Here is a 25,214-nt window from a genome sequence, read left to right as displayed (position 1 = left end):
CCTTTTTATTTTTCACTTTGCATTTCATTCACTTCTCTCGAAGCTCTAATTTTACCCATTTTACTCTACTTTAGCAGTGAGGGCCAGTTTTATTACGAAGCACTATTGCATTGTAAAAACTATTGTAAAAAATAAATTTCATCACAAATTTATGGAAATATGGTAAATGCTTCAACAAGGGGTTTTTCGTAATAGTCCACTAAATATATGTACAAACAATTAATTGCCTTTTTGTGCTTTTTGTTATTCTTCTTTTGAACATTTTTATAAAGAATGTAAATTGAGAAGTGTTTTCTTCTGCTAGAATTCCTTCTCAAAATGGTTCATAATGTCGAAACAAAGAAATCTGTTAATGAAGAAAAGAAAATGTCTCTCATTATAGAAAAGTCAGAAATAAAATTTCTATTACAATAATAAAATCTTGGCTCAGAAACCCCCAAGCAAGCAGTAGGTCAGCATAGACATACAAAATTTCGTCCGCTTTTGAATTTTCTTAAAATGCTACAAACATCGCACATAGTTTAAACAGTTATCTATAACGGAACCCCAATTCTCGTGAAATTGGTTAGCCGGATTTACTAGAAATTATTTTAAATGATTATTACATTTGTGTATATATATATATATTGGTTGAAATAAGAGAAATTTGCGCGTATTTCTCTCACTGAACTTTCTTTTATAAACAAGATGTACTTCTTTTTATTATACTTGCTAACAATAAATAGATCATAAAATTTAAAATTAGTCATAAATCATGTACCTTGACATAAATGAGTGAATCCGTGGATATCTTTTTCTTGGTAAAAACCAATCTTTGCTTTTCAAAGAATTATCGCATAACCAAATTCCATATTCTTGGTATTCTGTTTCATTTTTACATTTCAAATCTGTTAAAAACGTAGAAATTAATAATTAGATATAAATACTTAGGTATTATCTCTTAATTTGTCTATTATATTACTATTAAAAATTGCAATCTAAATTGTATATTAACTCTGTCGGAAGTCAGTATCCTCTGTCGTTTTGTTTTCATTTTCTGGTTCTAATTGGTGGGTATCTGGCATATCTTTAGAGGAGACTTCTTTTTCCAACTGCACTTCTCGGCAACAGGGATATTCCATTTTTTTAAAGAAGATTTTGTGTACATGTATATTTTTTTTTTTAGTTCAACCAGATTTTGACTTAAATCATTATGGTATTCATAAGTTAATGAACAGTATTTTTGAAAATTTTGTTATTTTGTTACCTAGCATCAATTTTAATTTTTCAAATTATGAGGTAAACATTAATATTAATGATTAAATACAACTTAAGCATACTCCAAAATAAACTTTCTCAAGAAGTATTCGGGAGGGGCTCCTCTCTAACTTATCAGTTTTAAGCATGAAGTTCAAACTTTGTCTATTTGGTTCATGTATTTCTTCTAAAATATTCTATTGCATAAAAAATGGATAAAAGAGATCATAATTTAAAAAATAATAGTTTTCTGTTGGCTATTTTCATTGTAACCAAATGTAAGCACTGCACAAGGTATATACTATGTAGTATACAATACACTATGTAGGTTTCTTCTATATCTGTATTCTGCTCTATCAGAACCGTAGAACGTAGTTGCTGATAGTAATTCGTGCTTTTCAATAATTAATTAAAGTTTAAAAAGGAGTTAGATATTTAAGATGGTTAAATAGTATACTCTTAAATATTTATCTGTGATATTTATTACTTTTGTGTAACGGCAGTGATTGTGTTAAGAATATTTTATTTCAGAAACCTTTGTGACCAAGAAAGCCATATATATATTTGTTATATATTTTTTGTTTTAATAATATGATCTGAGTTATTTTAATGGGAGTAAATAGGTCAAGAGAAATGTCTTCCAGTAATGTTCAAGACGATGAGTCTGCCTCTGGTAATTCAGACAACGAATCCGATTTGGCGACAATATTACAATATCTTATCAGAAGGTATAGCTTTTGTTTTTATTCTTGATGTTTAGTTTGATTTTTAAAAGATAATGCTTCTTCATTGCATAAATTGATTAAAGTCTCAGTAAAAGAATTGCAGGTCTGATATTAGAGAACAATTGGTTTGCAGATGATGTAAATATGCTTCTTATATCTCTTTTGAGTTTTATAATTTCGAGTAATTTATTGTTTTAATGAATTTCTACAATTCTTAACAAATTTTAAGATCGAATTAAATATATTAGGCTAGCTCTTTTTTTTTCTTTCTTTTTTCTTTTTTTTTTTGAGAAATGTTTAAGTTTTGAAACTGTAATTGTCATTTTATTTTTCGCCTTCAACGGTAAACTTTATTTTATTCTGTTATTATTTTTTTAATAATTCAGATTTTTAGGGTTTTTACTTGTCCACTTCCAAGTGTAAAAATGAAAAGCAAGAAAGGTATATAAACTTAGTTGTTACATCTTAACGATTTTTCAGATTCCTTGTTAATTTAATGGGGCAGAAATGCAGAGATAAATCCTCCAATCATAAAATATAACTTCAGAATTTGAGATTATTTTAATACATTCGATGCATTTCTAATATTTAAGTTCGAAGGAAACCTAACTTCTACAATTGTCAGCTAGTAGACTTTGTTGGAACAAGAAAATTCTTGTTATTAAAACTTTTTTTGGCATGCTTTCAATCTTGGACTTCTGTGAAACAGCATGGACAGCAGTGTAATACGCCTGCTAGAAATTTAAAAACCAGCGGTGCAATCTGATATTATACAGTCTTTTCCCGCAAAAGATGGTTACCTGTCGACCTTGAACAATTTATCTACTATGTGTTCGAAACCATTAATTTTGTAAAAAAGGACCTTATTAGGTAGTACAGAAGTAAGCTGTGCTTCTGTAATGAGGAGCTTGCCACACTTAAATCGGGCAGATCTCTGCCGTTGACCATTCGTCGTACATCCGTTCCTGAACCCTGATTCCCAGATACTTATATACAGTTCCTTTTAGACGCTCTTACTTCCATATAAGTTCGCATTTTTCTTGGCTGACGTTCGAGCTTTTATTTTAACCACTCTAAATTATTTGTTTAAAGCCGTATTGATGGCATTTTTAGCAGTGAAAATTAAGAAAGAACTTTTAAAGACGAATAATTGTTCTATCCACTTACTTATAAATTTTAAAGAGATATAGATGCTTGTATTCGTTTAGTCCAGAGAAAATTTGCTGCCACTAATGTTGATAACATTAATGCAGCTAACTTTAAATTGGCTTTTAAGTTTAAGCCAATTTTGGGAATTGACTTGAACAGTGGTTCTCTCACGAGTTGGTTTACAACACTGTGAAAGCACTTGGAATAAGGATGGTTTGAATACATTTTTTATCACCGAGAAAAAAGAGTGCCTTAGCTTCAATTAATTTAATCACTCAGCACAGAATCGCAAAAATTTGCCTTTACAAAAATGTATTGATACCCTTAGATTCAGTACTCGGTTGTACTAAAACAAATACTGAATATTTTTAAATTGATTTAGAATTTGCCACTGCAAATTCAAAGTTTCCAAGTATTTTCGGAAATCTTTTCACCGCCAATCGGGTTTATTTCCAAAATAATGTGACTGTTGGATAATTGCTGCAGGTCTTCGCAATTTATTAAATCGTAGTCATTGTCCAGACCGGCCGAAGAGAGAGATGACATTTTCTCTTGTAACTGGTCAAATTGGCCTCATATTATCTTATAGTTAACCCTATCCAATCATCAATAGCAACTGAAGGATAAACCACACTTTTAAACTGCTTTAAATGATTTTTTTTTGTTTTCAGTGGCCAAGTGCGAATATTGGGCAGTGATGACTCTCTACCATCTTTTCCCAAACTGCCTCCATCAGTTACATCTAATGTTGAGAATATCAAAGTAAGTGTTTTTTTTTACTAATTACAAACTTTTCTTCGGCTTTCGCGTGTCTTAAAACTTATTTGTAATTTATTGAAAAAAAATTAAGGTATATTTTTGTTTCAGAACAGTGAAATTGCACATATGACTAAACTTGCTTCAGGTATTTCTTACAATGACTCCATTACAGAAATGCTCAAAAAAAGAGAGGTAATCTAATGTAATTTTTAACAGAAATCGGGATTTAATATTAACTTTTGTAATTTTAGTAATTCTTATTAATAGAAAACTATTTTATAGATTGGGCTTTTAAAAGGTGGCAGCGGTTTTAATGAAAGGGAAAAATGTTACATCAGTAATAATAGATTACCTGTAAAACTGAAACCCATTGATACGTATGATCATAAAGTGTTTTGTGGTATTTATTCTCAAGACGGAAATCGATTACTTACAGCATGTCAGGGTGAGTAAGATAATACTTGATTTACATAAGAGTTTATTGTTTTGTAGATTTTAAATCATTGTCAGAAACAAGTCTGTAAACAGAAACCTTGCCTATCCTCGAATAACTTAATAGAGCATATCCTTGCCTGTCATTGCTAACCTTCACTATATTAACAATGCTGTGGCTCTTGCAATAAGTGATTATGAGATTCTTCATCACACTAGTGGAGGACCTTGTGAAAATCATCCATACAAATATGAGCCTCTTTTACTTAAGGCCTATAGAACATAAAATTAAAGAATAAAGGCAGTTTTAATGTGAAAAAAATAACTGAACAAGTCTAAAGCGATGATTACAGCAGACCTTAACTTTGTTTCTCCTTCGATAGAAGAGGTTTTGATTGGAAAAAGTTGAGAAAACATTTCGAGACTTCTTTTAACGCCTATTACGAAAATGTGTTCGATAAAAAGAAGATCGTTGTGCTGCTTAATGCAGAAAGAAGAGAGAGATATCTTTATTAGTAGAATACTATCAAACATAGCTCTCCAAAAGTCGTTGCTTTTAATAAAAAGATTGTATTCTGCAAGAACGTTGGAGTTCATTGATCGAAAATGTTAAATTGTTCTGGATACAGTTAAAGAAGTTGCAGAGGCAATTTTACGATAAAAGTAAAAGATAAGCGAAGGCAACCAAAGGATAGTAGAAAAGATCCAATTACTTACAAAGTTATTTAGTCAGAATTTGCAACTTTTAAGTATTAATATAGTATTAAGCCCGGCAAGCCTGTTTTATTAAAATTGTTTCACAGACACACAAACATGAAATTATTATGAAAAATATGAAGTTCTTTACAGAACAAGGTGTATAAGGAGACTTATCCAGGAATAAAGCTGTTGGTCGTAACACTAGTTTTAACGACTTGGGGTGGAAAATTCTGAGTTGGATGAGTAGATAAATTTAGAGACAAAATATAAGATGAGATCTAGAATTTTAAAGTATGTAGGTTATTAGTCTGCAGTGTCTCTCCAAGTAAGCAAAGGATGTTAGAAGAAGAAGGTTGGAAGAAGGTTATGTTGTTTGAATTGTTGAAAGAAAAATGTGGAATTTGAGGAAAGAGATGAGAAAGTCTGTGGTTTACGTTAAGCAAGTTAATATTAAGCGAAACTTCGGGAAATAGGGCGTTTTTAGTGGAAAAGTTGGCTTTGGAGTAAGAATGTTTGTGGAAAACCGAAAAGTGAGTGAAAAAAATAGCCCATAAACTGTGACTTCAACTGGTACTAGACTCTTTTGCATTATTTACTAAAGTTATTTACTACAAATTATAGACGTTTAACTTAGGGTACTTAAGAGAAGCAAGGTGTTTTGGACTCTTTGAAGACATATCTCTGTATAGCTTCAATAGGTTAATAAAACAGTGCTATTTTTTAAGCTCCGTAGTAGCTAAGTGAAATCCGCCAGCAGAAAACAAATCTGAACATTTAAAAGGTTTAAAAAAATAAGCAAATACACATTTCTTTGATCAATATTTTTTAACAAAAGCTTTCTACAGTTCGACCCAGAGTTATTTATAGTTCAATTAATGGTCGAATCCATTTTGATTCATGATTTGTAACCAGTACTATAGTTCTCAAAATATATAATATTTAATTTTGTACATTGCAGATCGGTTAATGAGACTTTATGATTCTTCGAATGGTGTGGTATTTAAACAGTTATTAGAAATACATGGTAGAGATGTAGGTTGGAGTATACTAGACGCTGCTTTTTCACCAGATTCCAGGCATATTGCTTATTCTAGTTGGTCACCTACTTGTGAGTTAAACAGTTGAAATATAATAAAACTTAATTGAAATGGTAAATTTCATTTTTTATATTGATTTTTTGCCTATATTGTTCTACATATCCGTAAAAATTACAATTTTCTAGTACATATGGTTGATGTAGAAAGCGGTGGTGATGCGTGCTCACACAAAGCGCTTGAACTTTGCCCAGAGGAACGAAGGTTTTGTGTGTTTTCATTAGCATTTTCAGAGAGTGGACATGATATAGTTTGCGGTGCTAATGATGGCAATATTTATATATATAACCTTGCCGCTAACGACAGGACTCTTAAGGTTTGTAAATCGTTGTTCTATTATGTCTCTAATCTCACTTGTCCTCAACATTTCTGCTGTACCCGCTCTTGTTTTATCCTTTTACAGTAGATTACTTTCTACATAAAACCATTACGTGAAATTAAAGACCATGTACATCATCTTTCATTCTACATACAAATACAAAACTAAATAAAATATTTGATAAATGAATAGTAATATTTGCAATATTAGAAAGTCTTCCACATTTTGTTTTTGTTTTTAGTGCAATTGTACTTGGAAGCAAAACAAAGACCTGTTTTAATAGCTCATTTTAATTAAGAATGCTTTAATAAATCCATAATAAATAAGTTAAAACAAGCTATTGGTAGGAAATAATTATCTTATTCCACTCTAAAATCTGACTACAAGAAGCTGTTTTTGTTACTGCTAATTAGTGTAATTTTGGAAACCCTTTAAATGAAAGGAAATTTTAGTTACTATGAAGAAAAGCAATAGTTCCGACAGTAAAGTAAAAGCCTTGCTTATATTTGTTTCATGAAATGTGAAACATTTAACTGTAATGAATCGAGAATAAGAGTTTTGTACTATTTTTTCATAAACTTTATAAGAATTCAGGATTCAAGATTGGCGAGGAATAGGTCAAATAAAAAACAATATTCATCTTTATCTTATATTCATCTTTCATTGATATTCATCTTTATAAGAATCTAAGGTTGCCAAGACTAGACGGTCTTCTACCAAAGATTGCAGTGGTTGTATTTTGTTTCTACCTGGTTGATTTCCTTTATTTATTTGATAAGCATACTGCAAAGTTTAAAAAGCATGCGTGGTTCTTTTTTTCCACATACTTATTAGTATGTAAAAATAGAAATTTTTATGTAGTTTTTGAATCAAAATTATGTTTTTATACTTAAACAACGACTTATTTATAAAGGTTGAAGCTCACGATGATGACGTTAATACGGTGACATTTGCAGACAACACCTCTCAGATTGTATACAGCGGAGGTGACGATGGTTTATGTAAGGTGCGTCAATTAGATATCATTTTATTTATATGTTGCAATAGTAAAGTTATTTAAATATGTAAAATTTTATTTTGTAATATGATTAGGTTTGGGACAGGAGAACACTTTCTGAAATGAATCCAAAACCTGTGGGTGTATTAGCTGGACATATGGATGGTGTAACATACATTGATTCAAGAGGTGATGCTAGACATCTTATTTCTAATTCTAAAGACCAAAGTATCAAACTCTGGGACATCAGGGTATTCTCTTCATCGTCTGCTCAGGTAGGAAATGAGTAAATTATAGTTTTATAAGATAGTTGTTTGGCTTTCGTTTTTCATTTTTCAACTCGAAGTATACGTCTTGAAATACTAGAGGCCCGAAAGTGAGCCTTTGTGGGACATCTTAGGCTCTTTAGAAACCCAGTTTTCAACTTAATTACCTTACAATGCTTAAATAAAAATTCAAGTGATGTGATTTTAAGTTTTGATAACGCATCGAGTCTTCAAAGTTATTGAGGAATATCCTGCCGGATGTCATCTCATATCTATTATTAAGTATTCTTGAAAACAAATAAATATTCATTCATTCAGATAAAAATATTCTATTCACTTCAAGAAATTGTGGTAGTGAGTTCGATTCCCGGTTTTGGCCTTGAATTTGATTTAATGGTATAAAAATAAATTTATAATAAAGTATGTTATCTATCCGTTTTTATCCCCGTGCAAGATTGGTATTTAGACGAAGTGCCGAAACCTGAGTTTAATAGGCATCACTTCAAATATGAAATGGATCTTCAACATTATTATTAATATTTTTATAACTTTGATGTGTCTTACAAAAAATTAATTCAGGAATTTATACATCAATCTAAAAAGGAGTAAATGTAATCTATGGTCGTCAATATATTTATTATTCACGTTTTCATAAGTTTGAGTCTAATAAAACTTGAATTAGAATTTTTTCTCAAATGAAGTTATAGTACTTAACAGCAGTTACTTACTATTGAGTAAATTACAAACTTAATATTGAGAAAAAATTGCGGCAAATAGCAATACCTTATCTGACCAAAATTCTGTCAAAAGTGGAGGCATCACCGTCTCTTTCATATCAAATTTATGTGTTACCTTGTAGTTGCAAATTTGAAACAAATCAATTATTCAAATTAGACGAAACCGATACCTTTTTTTTTGTAATATTTGACATTAACTGTTAGCGACATTAAGAACACAGACATTTTTAATTAAGTATACAGTAAAGAGAGAATATTTATTAGCAACTTAAATATTTTATTAATTTGGGAGACCTTTGGTCAAACTTGGGATATGTTTATTTATCTTTTGAATTGTTTTTTGTTTAATGAATTTCATTGTGGAAATCAATATTCCTTATCATTCATGTAATAATGTGATCACTTTATTCAAAATTTAGTATTCAATGACTTTTATAGATTTTTTAAAGTGAACTATTTTTTTATGGAATTAAATGTAATTTCAACACTTTTTTTTTTATCGTTTTGCTTAATTTTACCATGCGATATTACAGTGCTGACAATACTGCTGAGTCATAGACTATCTTTATGGTCTGAGGAGATATTGGGTGAATATCAATGTGGTTTCCGGAGTAATCGGTCAACGATTGATTATATTTTCTCCTTGAGGCAAACCCTAGAAAAAACGTATGAATATTATATAGACCTACATCATCTCTTCATAGATATTAAACAGGCATACGACTCGGTCGATAGGAATGAACTAGTGAAAGTTCTGGTTAATCTAGGTATTCCTAAAAAGTTAGTACGACTCATAAGGGCGACACTAAATAATAGCAAGTGCAAAGTTAAGATACAAGGAAGGCTGTCTGAAAAGTTCGCCGTTGATAGTGGCCTAAGACAAGGAGATCCACTGTCACCTGTACTTTTCAATCTTTTATTGGAGACTGCGGTAAGAGCCATTCGTACCAATCCGAATGTTACGATTCTAAATAGATTGACTCAACATTTAGCCTACGCGGATGATGTTGTGATCACAGCAAGGAGTAAAGCGGCACTAACAGGATCCTTTCAGGAATTTGAAAGAGCAGCCAAAAAACTGGGACTTCGAATTAATTTCGAAAAAACATGAAGTAGTCTAAGTCCCCATTAAATAGGGAGAATATCCAACTGGGAGATTATTCCTTTAGAGCAGCAACTCAGTTCAAATATTTGGGGACCATTTTGACTGAAAAAAAATGAAATAGAAGAAGATATAAAGGCTAGGATTTCTGCAGGAAATAGATGTTATTTCTCCCTACGAAAAACCCATTTTATCCAAAATGATGTCATGTAGAGCTAAATTGCCAGTTTATAAGACCATTATCCGACCGGTAGTTACCTTTGGCTGTGAAGCATGGGTATTGACCAAGGATAATGAGCGTCTTCTAAATATTTGGGAAAGAAAGATTTTAAGAAGGATATTTGGTCCCGTAAAAGTAAATAATATTTGGAAGATCAGAACTAACAATGAGCTTCGTGACTTATATGGCGAACCAGATCTGGTCTGTTTGGCTGAGATGGCTGGACGATGTCGAAACCGACATCAGAAGGCTGGGAGTCAGAAGATGGTGACTCCGTGCTTTGGATAGGGACGAGTGGAATGCTGAGCTGAAGGAGGTCAAAGTCCTTACAGGACCTCAGCGCCCTATTTAAAGAAAAAAAAAAAGTGCTATTATAAGGCTCTAATAAATAATCTTTCTAGAAAAATATTTCTGGTAAAACTTAATAATGGATGTGTATTCTAGGTCATCTAGGTAATTATCAGAATATTTAAAGATAATCTGTGCATCTCTTATCGAATAGATACCAAAAAACTCATCGATCTAAGAAGTTTTATCGGGTAAAAATGTTTTGTATAAAAACAATCTCAGAAAATGCAGATTATTCCAATTTTCGAAATCTATTTATTCTTGTTGTTGCAAAAAACTATAAAAATTGAAAAAGTTGGGTATTTTTTAACATTATGCTTTTTCGTGCAGTTTTTGACGGACAACTCTTTTAAAACTTCATACACTTGTGAGATATTCGAAATGAGGGACCATTCCGAAAAAAAGTCCTTAATTAATTTTGAAATCATATCCCTTCGTTCAATCATTTCTTCAGCATATATAAGTATATTCATATTTCATTCTTCATCAGGTTTATTTATTGTTCTTTTCAGTCTTCAGTTACTTAATCAAGGTTCCTGTTTTTAATTGAAAATTTAACTTCTTCAGAATACATTTTTTATTCTATAATAATACACTACTTCAAAAACAATTTTTTTTCTGATCAGTTACATTTATAATTAAATCAATAATAATAGGCTGTGCAGTATCTAGAACAATTAGTGTACGCTATTTTTACTAATTATAAAATATTTTAAATATTTCAATATTAATTATCTTACTTATTAGTTTGCTTTATCTTCTCTAAAGGCGTATAGTAAATTAAAATATGAGTACGCTGTATTGATCAGCTGAAAATAAGTAAACATTTTGTATTAATTTTTTAAGAATTTATGAATAACATTCTTGAAAAATGCCCTAAATATCAAGGTATAAATCTCGTGCTTAGTAGGAAATTCTTAGATATGAAGGATATTATTTCAGTTTGAGAGATGAAAGTAATAATGCAAATTTTAATAGAAAAAAGAATATATTTTGTAAATCTGTTAACCCGATACTCTTTGCGATCCCTAATAGTTCCCAAAAGATTTAAAGATATTTAAAGATATCCTGTTACTAAATATGACAGAATTTTTTGTCACATTTCAGGAGATTGGTTTAGACATGAGTTTTTAGTTGATACTTTCTGTAACTGTTATATTGTGTTTTCATTATCATATTAAATTTCCGATAGTAACTTACCTAATAAATATTTTTTGAGAATGTTTTCGTCACCTATTCATCTAAGTAAGAAAACTGTCCGTGAATGCATATCTTGCTGATAAAATAAAAATATAAAAATAATTAAGCTTGTAAACGCAGTTTTGTTTTAGCACGTTTTAGTGGTTTTCTATTTTGAGGAGGTATTATCTTTGATTGAATAATTGAATTGAGAGATTCAATTTTTTTTTCTACTACAATTTGCTATTAAATTGAAGGTTCATAAAATAAATTGTGGGCTTAACAACTGAATAATCTTAAGAATGAAAAATTATACTTACATTTGCAAATGTCTCAAAATTTGCTGGCAGCTTATTGATTGAATTAAAATAAATTTCATAAGGATTTTTAGTCATTGCCATCATTATTAATATAAACTTTGCAGATTCCTTATTTGCGTTTATCCACTTTGTATCATACAGTGCCATATATAGTAATTCGCTCTGAAATCATTTTTCTTTATTTTCTTTTTTTTTTAACCAGAGTACCATTTGTATATTTTTTGCAATAAAAAGTTTAAATTATTAAAATCTCTTAGCTATTAAAAAAAAAATGGAGAATTTACTTTTTGTAAAGTAAATTAATAGTCAAGAAACCTTGAACCATTTATAGATAGTTTAACTTCAGATTTATGTATCGTAGGCCAAATTAATAAAAAAGTAGAACTCTACTCTGGGCAATTTTTAGATTTTTGTTTTACTAAAACTAGAAGTATCTTTGAGTTTTTATTTGCTGTAGAATAAAACGTAAATTTGAGATACCTTGAATACTGTCCAATAAGTTTCCATTATAAATCAAGTAACTTAAAATTCGCCTTTTAGTTATGCTGACCAAAAAAAATTGACAGACGAATTTGTTAAAACTATTTTTTCGGGTACAGAATTAACTTAGCTAGTTAACATTAATTATATATAATTACCGCATCACTTATTGACTTCCCGCACCAGCAAATGTAAAACACATCAAAAATTTCTGTAAACCCCATTACCAGTGCATTAACCAGCGTCGTAATCTTCCCGTCACCCTATGAAAAAACAAAATTATTTTTCTATTATATATATATATATATACGTACAAAATTTTGAGAAAGTATTCAATTTATGTTAATATTTGTCTGCCAAATAAAAAAAAATTTGTGAGCAATTACACGATACTGTCTTAACTTTTTTTAAAACATTTATTTAGTAATTTTCAACTGTATATAATTATATACAATATGTAAATCTGATGAAGACGTAAATTTCTGACCTCAAGGAAATACCCAGGTGTCTGGCGATTCAGGCGGTTTGGTGGATTGTCAGGTATAACAGTAGAGGCGTATGACTGCAAGGTTTAAAGCAAATACGGAGAGCAGTATGGAACTGGTGATATTTCGTCTTGGCAAAATGTACGAATGGAATGTTGAGATCGTTATGAAGAGTGAGGTTGGACACGTAGAAAGGAGCGTCAGCTATCGATGTCGAAGTAGTTTTGATTGAAATTTCTGTACACCTGTAAGTTAGTGGTATGTCCACATAGATTTGATGACATTATTATATAAAGACAGTTCTGCGCGTCGCCCAAGTAATCTGTAAAGAAGTTTCGCACGTGTTGTCATTGCTTGTCTTTTAAGTTAGTACGTGGCGGGTTCCTAGTGAGTTATTTGTTTATGAAGAGTCGAAGGTAAGGTCTGTGGAAGGAAGAGGATTATTCAATAAGACAGGAAGACTGTAGCCTCGCCGGTGAGTAAATGTGGTTTACTGGCATTTCTGTGGGTTCATTTTAATTTACCCTTCTTTGCCCAGGATTCTATTTTTATGTGCGTCTGTAACTTAATATCAATTACAATCACCATAAACCAAATTTGTAGTTTAATAAAAATAAAAATAGCAAGCATAAAAATGAAAATTACTTTACAAAATACTGTTCAAGAGTGATAGTGTTCGAATATTGTTCAACAGTGTTAGTGTTCAAATAGTATTCAACAGTATCAAAAATCCATTCAGTAAAAGTAATCCGGGTTGGATGGATTTTGATCGTTATGGCTTTTTTTTTTTTAGGTAAAAATAAGTTTTCAGTTTATTGCAATATTTTGTTACCATAGTCCTTAAACGATTAAGTTCTAAAATTAGTATAAAATGGGAAGACCAGAAATGATTAAATCCCATTCTTGTTAGGATTTTTGGTACTTTTTAAAAGACATCCTAAAAATTATTCGCTAGTAGCATAAATATACTTACAAACATTATAAGAATCCCAGAGAAGGCCATCGAGATTGTACTTACAAAAAAGAATATCATTAAAGTGTAGTTCCAGAATGTGTTCATATCGTTAATCAATCTGAAATTTTGAAATTCAAATTAATTAATTTTTATGTAGCAGCCTCCCTCACAAAAAAAAATATATATCGAAAAGATTTTCTACTTTTACCTAATAATCCGAATATGATGTTTAATGTTCTGTTTAATACATTCATTGTAGCAATGTTGTAGACTGGGGTTTTCATGATATTCTGTAATTTTCCCGTTGCATTTTTTACCATATATTTTCTGATACATAATTGCTGCTCTCTCAGGTAATCTGTTCAATGCTGATATTAATAAATGTATTTCTATTAATACATGTCTTACCATGACTGTCATGATCAGATTAGCTGTTACTATGTCTGTTACAATTATGTAATGATCGAGGATTTGCAATGTACCAGAAATTAAAAAACTAATTGTAGAGTTACTGCCGAACGGTGTCCAACATGGTAATGCTAAATTTACAGAAACGCCATTTTCATTGTATATCTTTTTACCAAAATCCCCTGTGAAATAATCAGATATAGGTCCTAAGCTTACAATTAACATCCCAAAAACACCTATTAGTAAAGGTACCGTTATATAAATCACTTTTTGTAATTTTTTCATATAAATCTTCAAATTATCCACAGTTTTCATAGTATCATGATCATATGGTTGAATATCTCTTCCAATGTCATCGTGAAATCTACTCAGACTTGGCCTTGTATAATTACTTGAAAATAAAATTGTAAAAGTAATTGCATTCATAAAAATAAAATGTACAGTTTGTGTAGCAACGGTTTGATCATTTAATGAAAGATAAACTGTAATTGCTAATGCGATCGTATTTAATATGAGCACAATAAAAAATATTGAAATTTGTATTATACTTAAAATTGTATAAATGCCTGGTTTAAATATCGCATAAGTGCCACACAATACTGTTGCAAAGCCATATTCCTTTTTAATTGTTTTATAAGCAACATCAGTATCCTCTTTTGTTATATTGTCATAAAATGCCATAATTTAAGCGTTCTAATGGTGGATTAGATTCTTTCCCAGTGCCTTCTGGTACTGACTAGTGATGACTTATACAGTTTTTGTTTGAGGAGAACGTGCCTTTTTTTTAATTCATGTTATGTTGTAAATATTTAATTTTGTTTTCCTAAACTTTGGTCAAGAAAATATTTAGTAAAAAAGAAAGTGAACTTTAAGAACAAGTTGGCTGTGAATAATGAATTTAATACCTTTTTTTTTATGCCTTTTCTCCCTCTTTCTCTTTTCTTTGTTTTTCAGTTAAAATTTTTATTTATTTATTTGTGTATATATTTAAAAAGGAAATGAAATTTTAGTTTTCTTTCTTCTTTTTTTTTTGTTTTACTCTGTATATATTAATTTAGCAGCAACTCAGAGGAGAAGTATTTGTTTAATTAAATTTATGTATATACTTTTTGTTGTCCTTAAGGGATTAATGTCCCAGGACATAACGTATTTCTTTCTTTCATTCTATAACACACACACAGCGATAGCATTTGTGAATACATGTTAGATTCTCGTTCTCATATCTTACGGCTCTAAAACCTAAAAAAATTGAGTTACGTTGTACATACGAGGGGCGTTCATAAAAGATTTCCTCTCGCCCACTTTCTGTGCAATGAAACTTGCCAGTTATTAGTCCTTCTCTACATAGAGACACATAATTCTCCAATTTTTTTTTTTAAGTAACTGTAAACGCCTCGCTTGTAAGTCGACAAGTTGCTCCAAAAGCCACGTTGTAACTTCGGAAATCGAGAGTCTCATCATCTGGAAAATGCTAACCTTTTAAAAATAACTTCATTGTTGGAAAGAGGTGGAAGTCCTATGGTGCCAGTTTTGGTAAATAAGGGGTTTTGCAATAGAATTTAAAAGCCATCAGGAGCATGCTTCCATTTGGGCAACATGGAGGATTGTGAACTGATGTATTGTCTTGTAGAAGACTAAGGAATATCTTATATGCATGTGAAGATAGTCTAGAATGTTTTTTCTTTATGGACCCGACACTAATGTTAACATTTTGGGCGCTAGGTGGCAAATGGTTACGCAACGTTTTTCCAAAATGGTTGGATGGTGTGTTTATGAATAGCATGAGCAGGGTCGCCTTGGAATAGGGAGCTGTTTGCTCCGAAGTCCGCCACAATTGAATTGACGATGCCATCATCTTGACTACATCATATGATGGGGAATCATCTCCATAAACCTCTTTCATCTCCTTTAGGCTGGAAACATAGTGGAGCGGCGAGCAAAGCGGTGATGATAGCGAAGAGCGAAGCGGCGAAATCAAACACAAGTAAACATATGGGACCGCGCATAGTGGCGAGCAAAGCGAAGATAGAGCAACTCTATCTATTTCTAGTTTTTGTTTTTGCCGCTTCGCTCTTCGCTGTCATCGCCGCTTTGCTCGCCGCTCCACTATGTTTCCAGCCTTAGTGTGCGTTCTTTGAAGTAAAGCAACTTGGTGACTGCTCTATATTCCACTGGGTCCATTATCATACCTCATACAACTTCATCACCTGTAAAACCAAGACCGTTCTGAGAGACCTATATCATTACACACGTGCAGTTTCAGCGACCTAATTTAAATAGAAGTTGGTCAGGAGGAATCTTTAATGAACGCCCCTCATACGCTCAAAGTTAGAGGAAATTGAGTCTATCGGAAAGGCTGTTTTAGTGAATTCACTGATCATTTTTTCAATATTTTCTTAAATTCTTTACACATCTGTTGTAAAAAAAACTTGCACAAATAAAATAAATGAAGTATGCCTATTTTTTTCAGGTGGACTTTACGTATAACTAAGTATCTACCAAATTAGATGTCGTGGACGTAGGCGGTCTATCAAAAGTAGTTTACCATAAATCCTTTTATAACCATTAAATAAAATTCAAGGCCTAGTCCGGGAATCGAACCCAGTACCACAATACATCTTAGCGCTTCTAACCGCTCGGTTACTTTCAAATTTGCTATTTTTTATTGAAACATTTTTCTAAGAAAAGTAAATTGATTTAGGGTTGCTTTCGACAATTCTTGCCTAAAGTGTATAACTTTGTATTCTTTTGTAACGGGCTGCAGGCCTAGAGACAGTTAAGAAGTTTTTCAGACATTTCTTCCAACCGATTCAGTCCTTTGTGGTAACGATTTTCTCAGTCTTTCTCATCTTCAGTCTATTCTTTACACTTCCTTATTTTAGGTTAACCGCGTTTGCCTTCTGCATTCCACTCGAGAGATGCGTCTCGATCGAGATACTCCATCACAGATACGTTTCTCTTTTTATGTCCCTTCACGATGAAGGAAAATGTAGTTACTTTCTTTTCTTTTTCATTTTTTTACAGAAATTTAATAAATAATTATGATTTCCAGGAAGCGGCAAGAAGAGCTGTAGGTTTAAGTAGATGGGACTATAGATGGCAATCAGCACCAAAGAAATGTAAGTAGAAATCAAAATAAATGCAAATACAGGAAGGAAATTTTTCATTATTTATTCTAAATAAGAAAATTATTTATTTAAAAAAAAAAAAACTTTATTTTTGCCTAGTGTTGACACGGAGGGTGAACATGAAAGGCGACACGTCACTAGCTACCTATCGTGGACATTCTGTTCTGCAAACGCTAATTAGGTGCCATTTTTCACCAGCTTTCACAACAGGACAACGTTTTATCTACACTGGCTGTGCTTATGGAAGAGTAGTTGGTTAGAACAGATTTTGTTTATTTTCTCTCTCTCTCTCTCTCTCTCTCTCTCTCTCTCTCTCTCTCTCTCTTGTGATTCACTTGGGCTTTATTTAAGACAAAAGATTGACTTGGAACGCGCACTCACGACTTAAACGGACTGAAGTTAACAGGCGCTATCGTCTACTCAAGAGACTAGACCAACGATCTTTTTTTTTTTTTTTTTTTTTTTTTTTTTTTGGCGCATCAACAGCTGAGGTCATTAGCGCCCGGAGCTTTTTCCAGTGCACTGCCGGCCTCCGGACAGTGTTCTCTCGTTACAGACAACACTGTCCATCACCGGACAGTGAGCTGTAAGAAGCTCCTAGGAAGAGAAAATCTAAGGGTCAGCTGCTGGATTCGAACCCGGGACCTCCGCGTGGGAGTCCAGTATGCTAACCTCATAGCTAATCCCTTCCCTGACCAACGATCTAATCTTTTTTTTAAAACAGACCACTGATGTACACTTATATTTATTTCAAATTATAACAATAAAAGCAAAATATTCCCTAATTTAGAAGTTTCAGTAACCAAAATTATTTGTTTTTTAAATTCTGTACGAAACACATAAAAAATGAAGTGATTTTAACGTTAATTAATCGAATATATTTTTCTTAATATTTTTTTTTTAAAAAATACAGCTTCTTTAATTATTCATAACTTTGAAAGTAAAATGGCCATTAAAATGATTCCCATTGCATTGTCTTTATAGCAAATTATATTTAAATAAACTTTGTGCAATTACATGTTTTGCTAATAATTTGAAAAGATACAAAACATTTAATTAAGATTTTTTTATGAAAAAAAAAGCAAAACAAATATTTTTTGATCAATGGTAGCGACCTCTAAATATTAATCGATTTCGCTCTACTACGGACAAAACTTTTTGTTTTTAAATGAACTTTAATTTTCCGCCCGGTGCTCTTTAAAATTTAAAAGTCAACATTTTTTTGAAACACCCTAGTCCCAGGGTTTGCTCGAACTCGCTATAAAAACTTTAAATTTTAACTTTTAAAAACTCAGAACTTACCAGCCTCATTCCAATCATTTTGTCCGCCATTTATCATCTCCTCTTACATTCCAGATAATCCTCATAGGCGATTAAAAACGCCAGTGGTCTTGCTATCTTGTGAAATGAGTAGTTAATCCTGGAGTTGGCTTAGGGAGTATTACCGTTGGGGTAACTTCTCCCCTCTCAGTCAGAATGTTGTAGTCTCAATATAATTGTTATTGTCACTAATAGTGCATCTAGCGCTGGTGTAACTCTCAAAATCAATTTTTAAAAAAAATATATTGCAAAACTTTTCGTTGAAAAGCGAAAATCAATGTTAAAAAACTTTTTCTGTACGATAATTTGTTACCTTCCCCTGCTATGTGAAGGAGATGTGACTTCCGAGTACACAAGTTTAAATATCCTTTAACTAATTACTTTTAGAACTCTATTGTAAATAAAGTCATTTATACCTTCTAGGATTTCCAGTATACTTAGTACACTAAACATAATTAAATCTACAGATAAATGAAACCAATAGGATTCTGATTTTCTTTGACTGCTTCGAAAAGTTAAATCTAGCTGGTGAAAAATAAAAACTAATATATATATATATTTTTTTTTTATTAGTGTATGATCTGCTGACTGGACAAATTATACTAACATTGCAAGGTCATACTAGCTGTGTAAGAGATGTTTCCTGGCATCCATATCGACCTGAAATCATTAGTTCTTCTGTAAGTACTCCATTAATAATTGTACGTAACCAAGTGTATGTTTTTTAATAATTTAAACTTTTTTTTTTTAATCTCTCCCGTAATAATCTTTCTTAACATCAAAATAAGCAGGTTCCTAACAAAAACTAGATGTGTTAGAATGTATCTTTTACTAATTTCTTATTCAATCAAGGTGTTTTAAGAATTGGACATTTATTATTTCTCTGAATTGATAACTCAATATCTCTCGGACGAAAGTAACTGTTAAAATGTTCAATCGGCCGCCATTCAAATTATGATTTGTTTTAGTAAATTTTTGATACCTGGTTGGTTTTGCATTATTAAACAGTATCAAATATTTTATCCGTTTTTTGTTTACAACTTTCGTGGGTTCGGCTCGTTCCTATAATTTCTACTTTTAAGAAAAAAATAACTAACCGTACTTGTTACCTTAATAACTCTTATATATCTATTTTCATCTGAGGATGTTTTAAAGCATAGAATACATTGGCATAAAGAAAACTTAGTAATATATCGTAAATGTGATTGTAGATTATGTAAGTGTTAGATCAGAATTTGTGGTTGCTCGTTTTAAAAGTAATTTCAAGTTAGGTTACAGGCTATATAGGCACAATCTTCTAGCTTCCATTCTTTGTGTAATCACTTAATAACTGATTTGAGAGATAATCTCTACTTTAAACTGATACTAACAGTTTCAGCCTTATGAAGGTAATTTTTAAGTTAAGAGGGGAGTTAGGTCAGACGGAGGAAGAGCGATTATGTGCCCTATGTAACTTAGGAAAAGTTAAGAATATGTCCCTATCTTACAAGAATATAGAATTAAGTGGCCAAGAAAGAAGGTAATCCTGATAGAAATAATTCAGCTACGTAATGGAGGAAAATTGACAAATTTGTTCAGTTTGTAAATAAATATAGGATGTTCTGATAATTGAATATTATAATTATAATACTTAGTTTGCTGAAATTCGTATCTGTTTAAATTGAAAGTATTCTATGTCCACAAACCCAGAATTTATTTTTCTTGATTTCTTTTCATCTTAGAGAGTTTATTTTTTATTATTTTGTACGATGAACTCTAGGATTACTATGCCTAAAAATAGCTTTTAGTATTCTTTCATATATTTTCTTATTATAAAATATGTAAAATAAAGCTTTTTCTATTCTATAAATATTTTCATGATTTAACTTTTATCATTATTTGTTTTAGTGGGACTTCTCAGTAATTTGTTGGAACCATTTTGGATTAGTTCAAGAAGACGGCGAAGTTGGAAGCCATCTGGTAATGGATGATCCATTAGCCATTAGCTCAAGGCCTCTTCGTAGATCGCAAAGAATTGCTGACCGTAATAGGACACATTAAGTTAGTTAATAATAATTTTATGCTTATTTAAATATTTTTTAAGAATTTTAGATCACTTGCAGAAAAAAATGTGTTTAAAGTATACAAAATGATATTTCGCAGCTTTTCACAATGTTTTGAAATATAAAATCTCGACTACAAAACGTTCATTGAAGCTATTATTTGATAGTTAACGTATAAAGCATTAAATAGTCAGTGGTGTTTAATTGTAAATATGAACTCTAACCGTCGTTGTAAATAGGAAGTTTTGTGTCTAATGATTTACATCTTAGATTTAAATTTCATTTTATTGTGAATTCAACTCAATCTAGTATCTGTATAGGGGGGTCGGCGCGTCTGTCTTTATTTTTTTTCTTCACCACTGCTGTCCTGAAATATTTTCTCCATTCCTTGTCATTCGAATCTTCAGCAGTCTTTTATCTCCGCTTAGATCTTTTCTTCTCTCATACCACCTGAAGTTTAGTATAGCTTCTGAATTTTTTTGCTCTCAACTCCTCACCTGATCCATCCTCCCTCATTTAATCATAAAACATGTTCGTTATTTCTCAGACCAAACATATCCATCTTAGCAATATCATCTCCTTCTACTTTCAACTTTTACTCTTGTTCCCAGTTAATCAATCCTCGTCTCAGCACGCACGATTTCTCTGATTGTAGAAGTTTCCGATTTGTATACTCAGCGCTGTTTAAATTTAAAGTTGATTTATATTTATTACTATGTAGAAAATTCCTCTTTCACTTTTAAAGCTAATTTATTTAGATCATCAAGTTTTGTAAAACTGTTCCTGATAAACTAGTTTACATTTAGTGGATTATATTATATTCATTACTAAGGTTTACTGTTTAAAGGTGTGATTTACTCATTATTAGCTAATACTGTATTTTCACGTTAGTTATTAATTTATTTTTTCAATAATGTTCTGAAGGGAAATATGCAGAAAATGATTAGCAACAATGTGGTTGAAAAAGTGGGCAGTAATAGTGGAGGCTTAATTCTTGAAAATTCATCACCAAACCTTTGGTTTCACTAAGTTACCTTCTTAGGCCAATTAAATTTTCTGATTTAAATGTATATAAAATGATAGTAATTATTAAACCTATTTGTTCCAGGAAGGGACGGTAGCAATTTATTCCCTAAAAATATTTTGTTGTATAGTAAAGTTGAGGATATTTTTCAATAATTCGGTGAACAAAATAAAAATTTATGTGTCGCTGTTTCATAAATAAATATTTTGACAGAAATGTAGAAAATCTAAATATTGTAATTAATATAACTGCGGAATTAGGAAAGGTATTAGTCAGAAGATGTGATCTGTAACGTAGCACTCATTATTAATTTAAATATTTGCAATATTTCAGTAAATTTTATTTTTTATATAAATGTTTTTAATTATGCAGTAAAGTGTAGCTCTTGTGTATATTTTTTGTGAATTTGTTTTATTTTATTTACAAAGAGATTTGTATATATTCTTAATTTCAGTTTTGAAACCCATCCAAACATGTTTATTCATAATAAAAGCAAACGTTTTTTTCAATTTGTTGTAAAAAAAAAAGTTTTTATTTTTCAATCCAAGGATAAAATAAAATTTATCAAAAATCAAAATGTGCCTTTTTTAGAATAGACTTTGCTTTACCTTCTTGTATTAAAAAAAAAAAAAATCTGAACATTTATTAACTTATAACACATGTTGTCCGTAAATTTTAGAGTAAGAAAATGGAGAATAATATTTTCCATGTAAATTTTGTGTAAACTAAGGGATTGTAATTAAAATAATATATCACATACCAGGAAATTTGTGATTTTTTTTTTAATTATTATTTTTGTTTTCAGTAAACAAAAATAAAGTGATTTAGTACTAATATCTGCTTTACTTGACTTCTATTGTTCCAAGAAATATGAAAAAATATCTCTTGAACACGACTAACTCTTACCAGTCATACAAAATATGACCCTAGTGATCCTTTAATTATCGCAGATTTGCAATAAAAAACAATCTATTAATCAGTCAGATTTTGATAAAAGCTTGTTGCAATTTATTGAGTGGGACACAAACTAAACATTCCAATTCCAAACCTAAAAAAATCCTTACTTCAGCCTGCTACACGTTTAACCTTACCATACATCATTACCTTCACAATCCCTAATTTTTGCTGATCTAATAAAACCTAGCTCCCACAATGCACTAGCATTGTAATTTTATCTCCATTCTAATCCTCTCGCTCTACAGCTCTTCTCTTACCAACCAAACAATTCTCCTCGACGCTTGAAGTGGCCTTAGAGATCTATTGATGTGAGTATATTTATAACCATCCACGGTGAAAGAGTTTCTTCACCTGCCAAATAAAATGTGAACTGAACCATTTCCACTGAACATATTATTACTTGTTATACTTGTGTTATTAGAAGAATCAAACTAACCAAAATAAAATAAAACTAAGTCCTCTTGCAACGTAAGTGCCTGGAAATGTGGTAATTGTGAAGTTGCTGTAATGTACAATGCACTTGTAATGAAGTGAGTGAGTCTATGCAGCTCATTTGTATATTGTCACTCAAGCTTTAGCTACCCAGGTAAGTGTGCAGATATTCTTTTTTTATTTTTTGTTTTGTTATTATCAAGAAATGAATTGACGAAGGCTTCCTTCTTTTCATTATACAGGAAAAGATCGAGATAAATTTAGTTAAAATAGAAAATGATTTAACCATCTAAAGGGGAAAATTCTTGCAAGCCGAAGTTCATGCTAATTTTCACCCTCTAAATAAAATACATTCAAACTATTTTAATTTATTCTTTACTAATAAAGAAGTAGAATTCCCAAAGTCAAAATGTCAAATATTTATCTATATTAGTATTCAAATTAACACTACCTGAACATATAAAAAAAAGGGCTTCCTTTTATTTAAAACAAAATGGACAAATTATAAAAATTATATTACTCTGAAATTTTCATTTCCCGTACATGAAAATTCTGTTCCTGATATAAAAATCCAAAGACGCTTGTAGATAACTGTTGGTGCACCTCTGAAAGTAGTTGAAAAACAAAAAAAATCATTAAATTCATAACTTTCTTGCAGTTAGTTAAAACTGAGATTTGTAGAAGTAAAATATTCTATTGGACATTATTCAGTTAAATCTTAAAATTAGGTTAACTAAAATTAATATTTTCATTTTCGTAAAAACGTCCAAGATATTTGTGCAGGTCACGAATGTACGGGTTATTATACGCATTGTGAATTTCAATACGAGGAATACATGCAAATTTCTACAAGAAAAATTAAAGGGTACTAATCTCAGAGGAAAAACTAACCTGATTTTTTTTTAACCATGGTTAACTTTTAACTGTATGACGATGATAGTTTATCATATTTTTAAATCTGGATTTAAAAAATTCAGAAAAAGTTTATTAACTTAGCACCTCTTAAATCTACACATGACTTGTTTTCTTTTCTTTAAGAGACTATTATTTTAGAACCCCATATTAATTCGTGACAAAAAATAAATAATTACCACAGGTATTAAATAAGATAATTTGAACTAATGGCTCAAGAGAAAGCTGGTGAAGGGTTTACAATAACATAAAACATACTATAAAACTTCCAAAAAGGACACTATATTTTCTTAATAATTTGTTCCTTAAAGTCTAAGGGGTTAGTACAAATTTATTTACAGTGGCAAAAAAAAAAAAATATGATCATAATGTAAATTATAGCGATCAAATTTCAAATATACTTTCAATATTTTTGTTTTGTTTTTTGTTGATTTTGTACAAAATTGTGTAAGCAGTAAATTAAAAAATAAAGTTTGTAAAACTAACAACTCTTAAAATATTCACACATTTACTTTGTACTTTGTTCTATAATAATTATAATACAATTAATAAATATATTTCCTCTTTTTTTTTTTTTACACAATATTTAAAGTTTCATAAAAAGGATTTATAAAAATTTACAAATACACAAAAGACAATTTTTAATTTTTAGGGGATCACAATAAAAAAATCTTTTTAAATTCATTTTGTTACGAAAAAAAATTTTAACAACCAAATTTTGAGCAATTTCGGAAGGACTAGCTTTTACATGTTCACAGTTTGTTTCAAACATGGTCCCACCCCATGATATTTATTTTAATTTTTTTTTTTTTTTGAGATTTTTTTATTATGTTGTGTATTTTCGCTTATAAATCCCTTTTTTAATTAAAAAAAAAAATTAAATATATTTGTTCCTACAGGAATGTAAACAAATTATTTAAATAATAACAGGGAAAAGAGAGGGATATATAAACATTTACAATATATTAACATTATAAACAGTGTGTACTCTAATCTCTTTCTTAATAAAGCTAGTTATAAAAATATATTTACATAAATACTGTACATTTGGAGGATTGCTTTTTTTTAAGGAAATATTTTATAATAAAGAACAATGTAAAAGATTTTTTTTTTAAATAAATAATTAGTTTATTTTTTTGAAGAATTATGAATTAAAGGCGCAATCAAATATACATCATATATACACTATTTGAAATATACAGTTATAACTATCTTTTTTTTGTGGTTTTTAATTTGCTCAAATGCGATTCCACCGTCTAGAAAATCACTTATAGAAATAGAAATATAGATTAATACACAAATTATTTGATTGCAAAAATAATAATGTCTCCCGTCTATCATTCGACCTTTATTTTTTTTTTTCTTATATCACCAGTCTGCTGAGTCTAAGCAAATTACCTAATTTATATGTACAAAATAAAAAGTTATATCATTAAAAAAAAAATATATATATATATAAGTGGAGTTAATGTAATGATGATACTTGTAC

The 25,214-nt window shown here is 30.4% G+C and overlaps 3 protein-coding genes across 23 annotated transcripts in view; 1 reads left to right on the top strand and 2 right to left on the bottom strand.

Moving 5' to 3' along the window:
• Positions 1-1,535: 1,535 nt before the first annotated feature.
• Positions 1,536-21,933, top strand: LOC141454096 (DDB1- and CUL4-associated factor 11). Of its 3 annotated transcripts, none has more exons than XM_074127923.1 (13): positions 1,536-1,964; positions 3,782-3,872; positions 3,978-4,061; positions 4,152-4,314; positions 5,959-6,108; positions 6,223-6,410; positions 7,327-7,419; positions 7,506-7,685; positions 16,963-17,029; positions 17,138-17,293; positions 18,932-19,038; positions 20,246-20,398; positions 21,509-21,933. In XM_074127923.1, exons 1-12 carry the CDS (start codon positions 1,846-1,848, stop codon positions 20,396-20,398), a joined length of 1,551 nt encoding a protein of 516 aa, XP_073984024.1. In that variant the 5' UTR covers positions 1,536-1,845; the 3' UTR covers positions 21,509-21,933. The 3 variants fall into 3 exon arrangements, with proteins under 3 accessions (XP_073984024.1, XP_073984023.1, XP_073984021.1); XM_074127922.1 differs by lacking the exon at positions 21,509-21,933 and adding an exon at positions 21,325-21,366; XM_074127920.1 differs by lacking the exon at positions 21,509-21,933 and having other exon boundaries at positions 20,246-21,366.
• On the bottom strand, positions 10,377-18,863 carry LOC141454098 (odorant receptor 85c-like). Of its 7 annotated transcripts, none has more exons than XM_074127926.1 (6): positions 13,711-14,685; positions 13,521-13,620; positions 12,221-12,325; positions 11,583-11,744; positions 10,824-10,892; positions 10,377-10,619 (listed from the first exon to the last, which is right to left on the bottom strand). In XM_074127926.1, the coding sequence occupies exons 1-5, from the start codon at positions 14,589-14,591 to the stop codon at positions 10,827-10,829; spliced, it is 1,314 nt and encodes a 437-aa protein (XP_073984027.1). In that variant the 5' UTR covers positions 14,592-14,685; the 3' UTR covers positions 10,377-10,619; positions 10,824-10,826. The 7 variants fall into 7 exon arrangements, with proteins under 7 accessions (XP_073984027.1, XP_073984026.1, XP_073984030.1 ...); XM_074127929.1 differs by lacking the exon at positions 10,377-10,619 and adding an exon at positions 18,341-18,863 and having other exon boundaries at positions 10,671-10,892; positions 13,711-13,870; XM_074127928.1 differs by lacking the exon at positions 10,377-10,619 and having other exon boundaries at positions 10,671-10,892; positions 13,711-13,870; positions 14,459-14,680.
• A 111-nt stretch (positions 21,934-22,044) lies between the features above and the next one.
• The window catches only part of Sin3A (SIN3 transcription regulator family member A), a 41,456-nt gene continuing 38,286 nt past the window's right edge, over positions 22,045-25,214 (bottom strand). For 11 of the 13 annotated variants that reach the window (XM_074127900.1, XM_074127912.1, XM_074127906.1 and 8 more), the window contains exon 26: positions 22,045-23,418. In XM_074127900.1, the coding sequence (XP_073984001.1) occupies positions 23,344-23,418 (75 nt within the window). In that variant the 3' untranslated portion in view covers positions 22,045-23,343. Of the gene's footprint in view, positions 23,419-24,514; positions 25,124-25,214 lie in introns of those variants that run through there. The other 2 variants (XR_012458397.1, XM_074127911.1) reach the window with 1 other exon arrangement.

The sequence above is a fragment of the Rhodnius prolixus genome, unplaced genomic scaffold (genome assembly GCF_049639745.1).
Source record: "Rhodnius prolixus isolate KJV_2025 unplaced genomic scaffold, Rpr scaffold_9, whole genome shotgun sequence".
Lineage (NCBI taxonomy): Eukaryota > Metazoa > Arthropoda > Insecta > Hemiptera > Reduviidae > Rhodnius > Rhodnius prolixus.
Note: the sequence above shows the minus strand (reverse complement) of the source record. Positions and strands in the feature narration are given on the sequence as shown.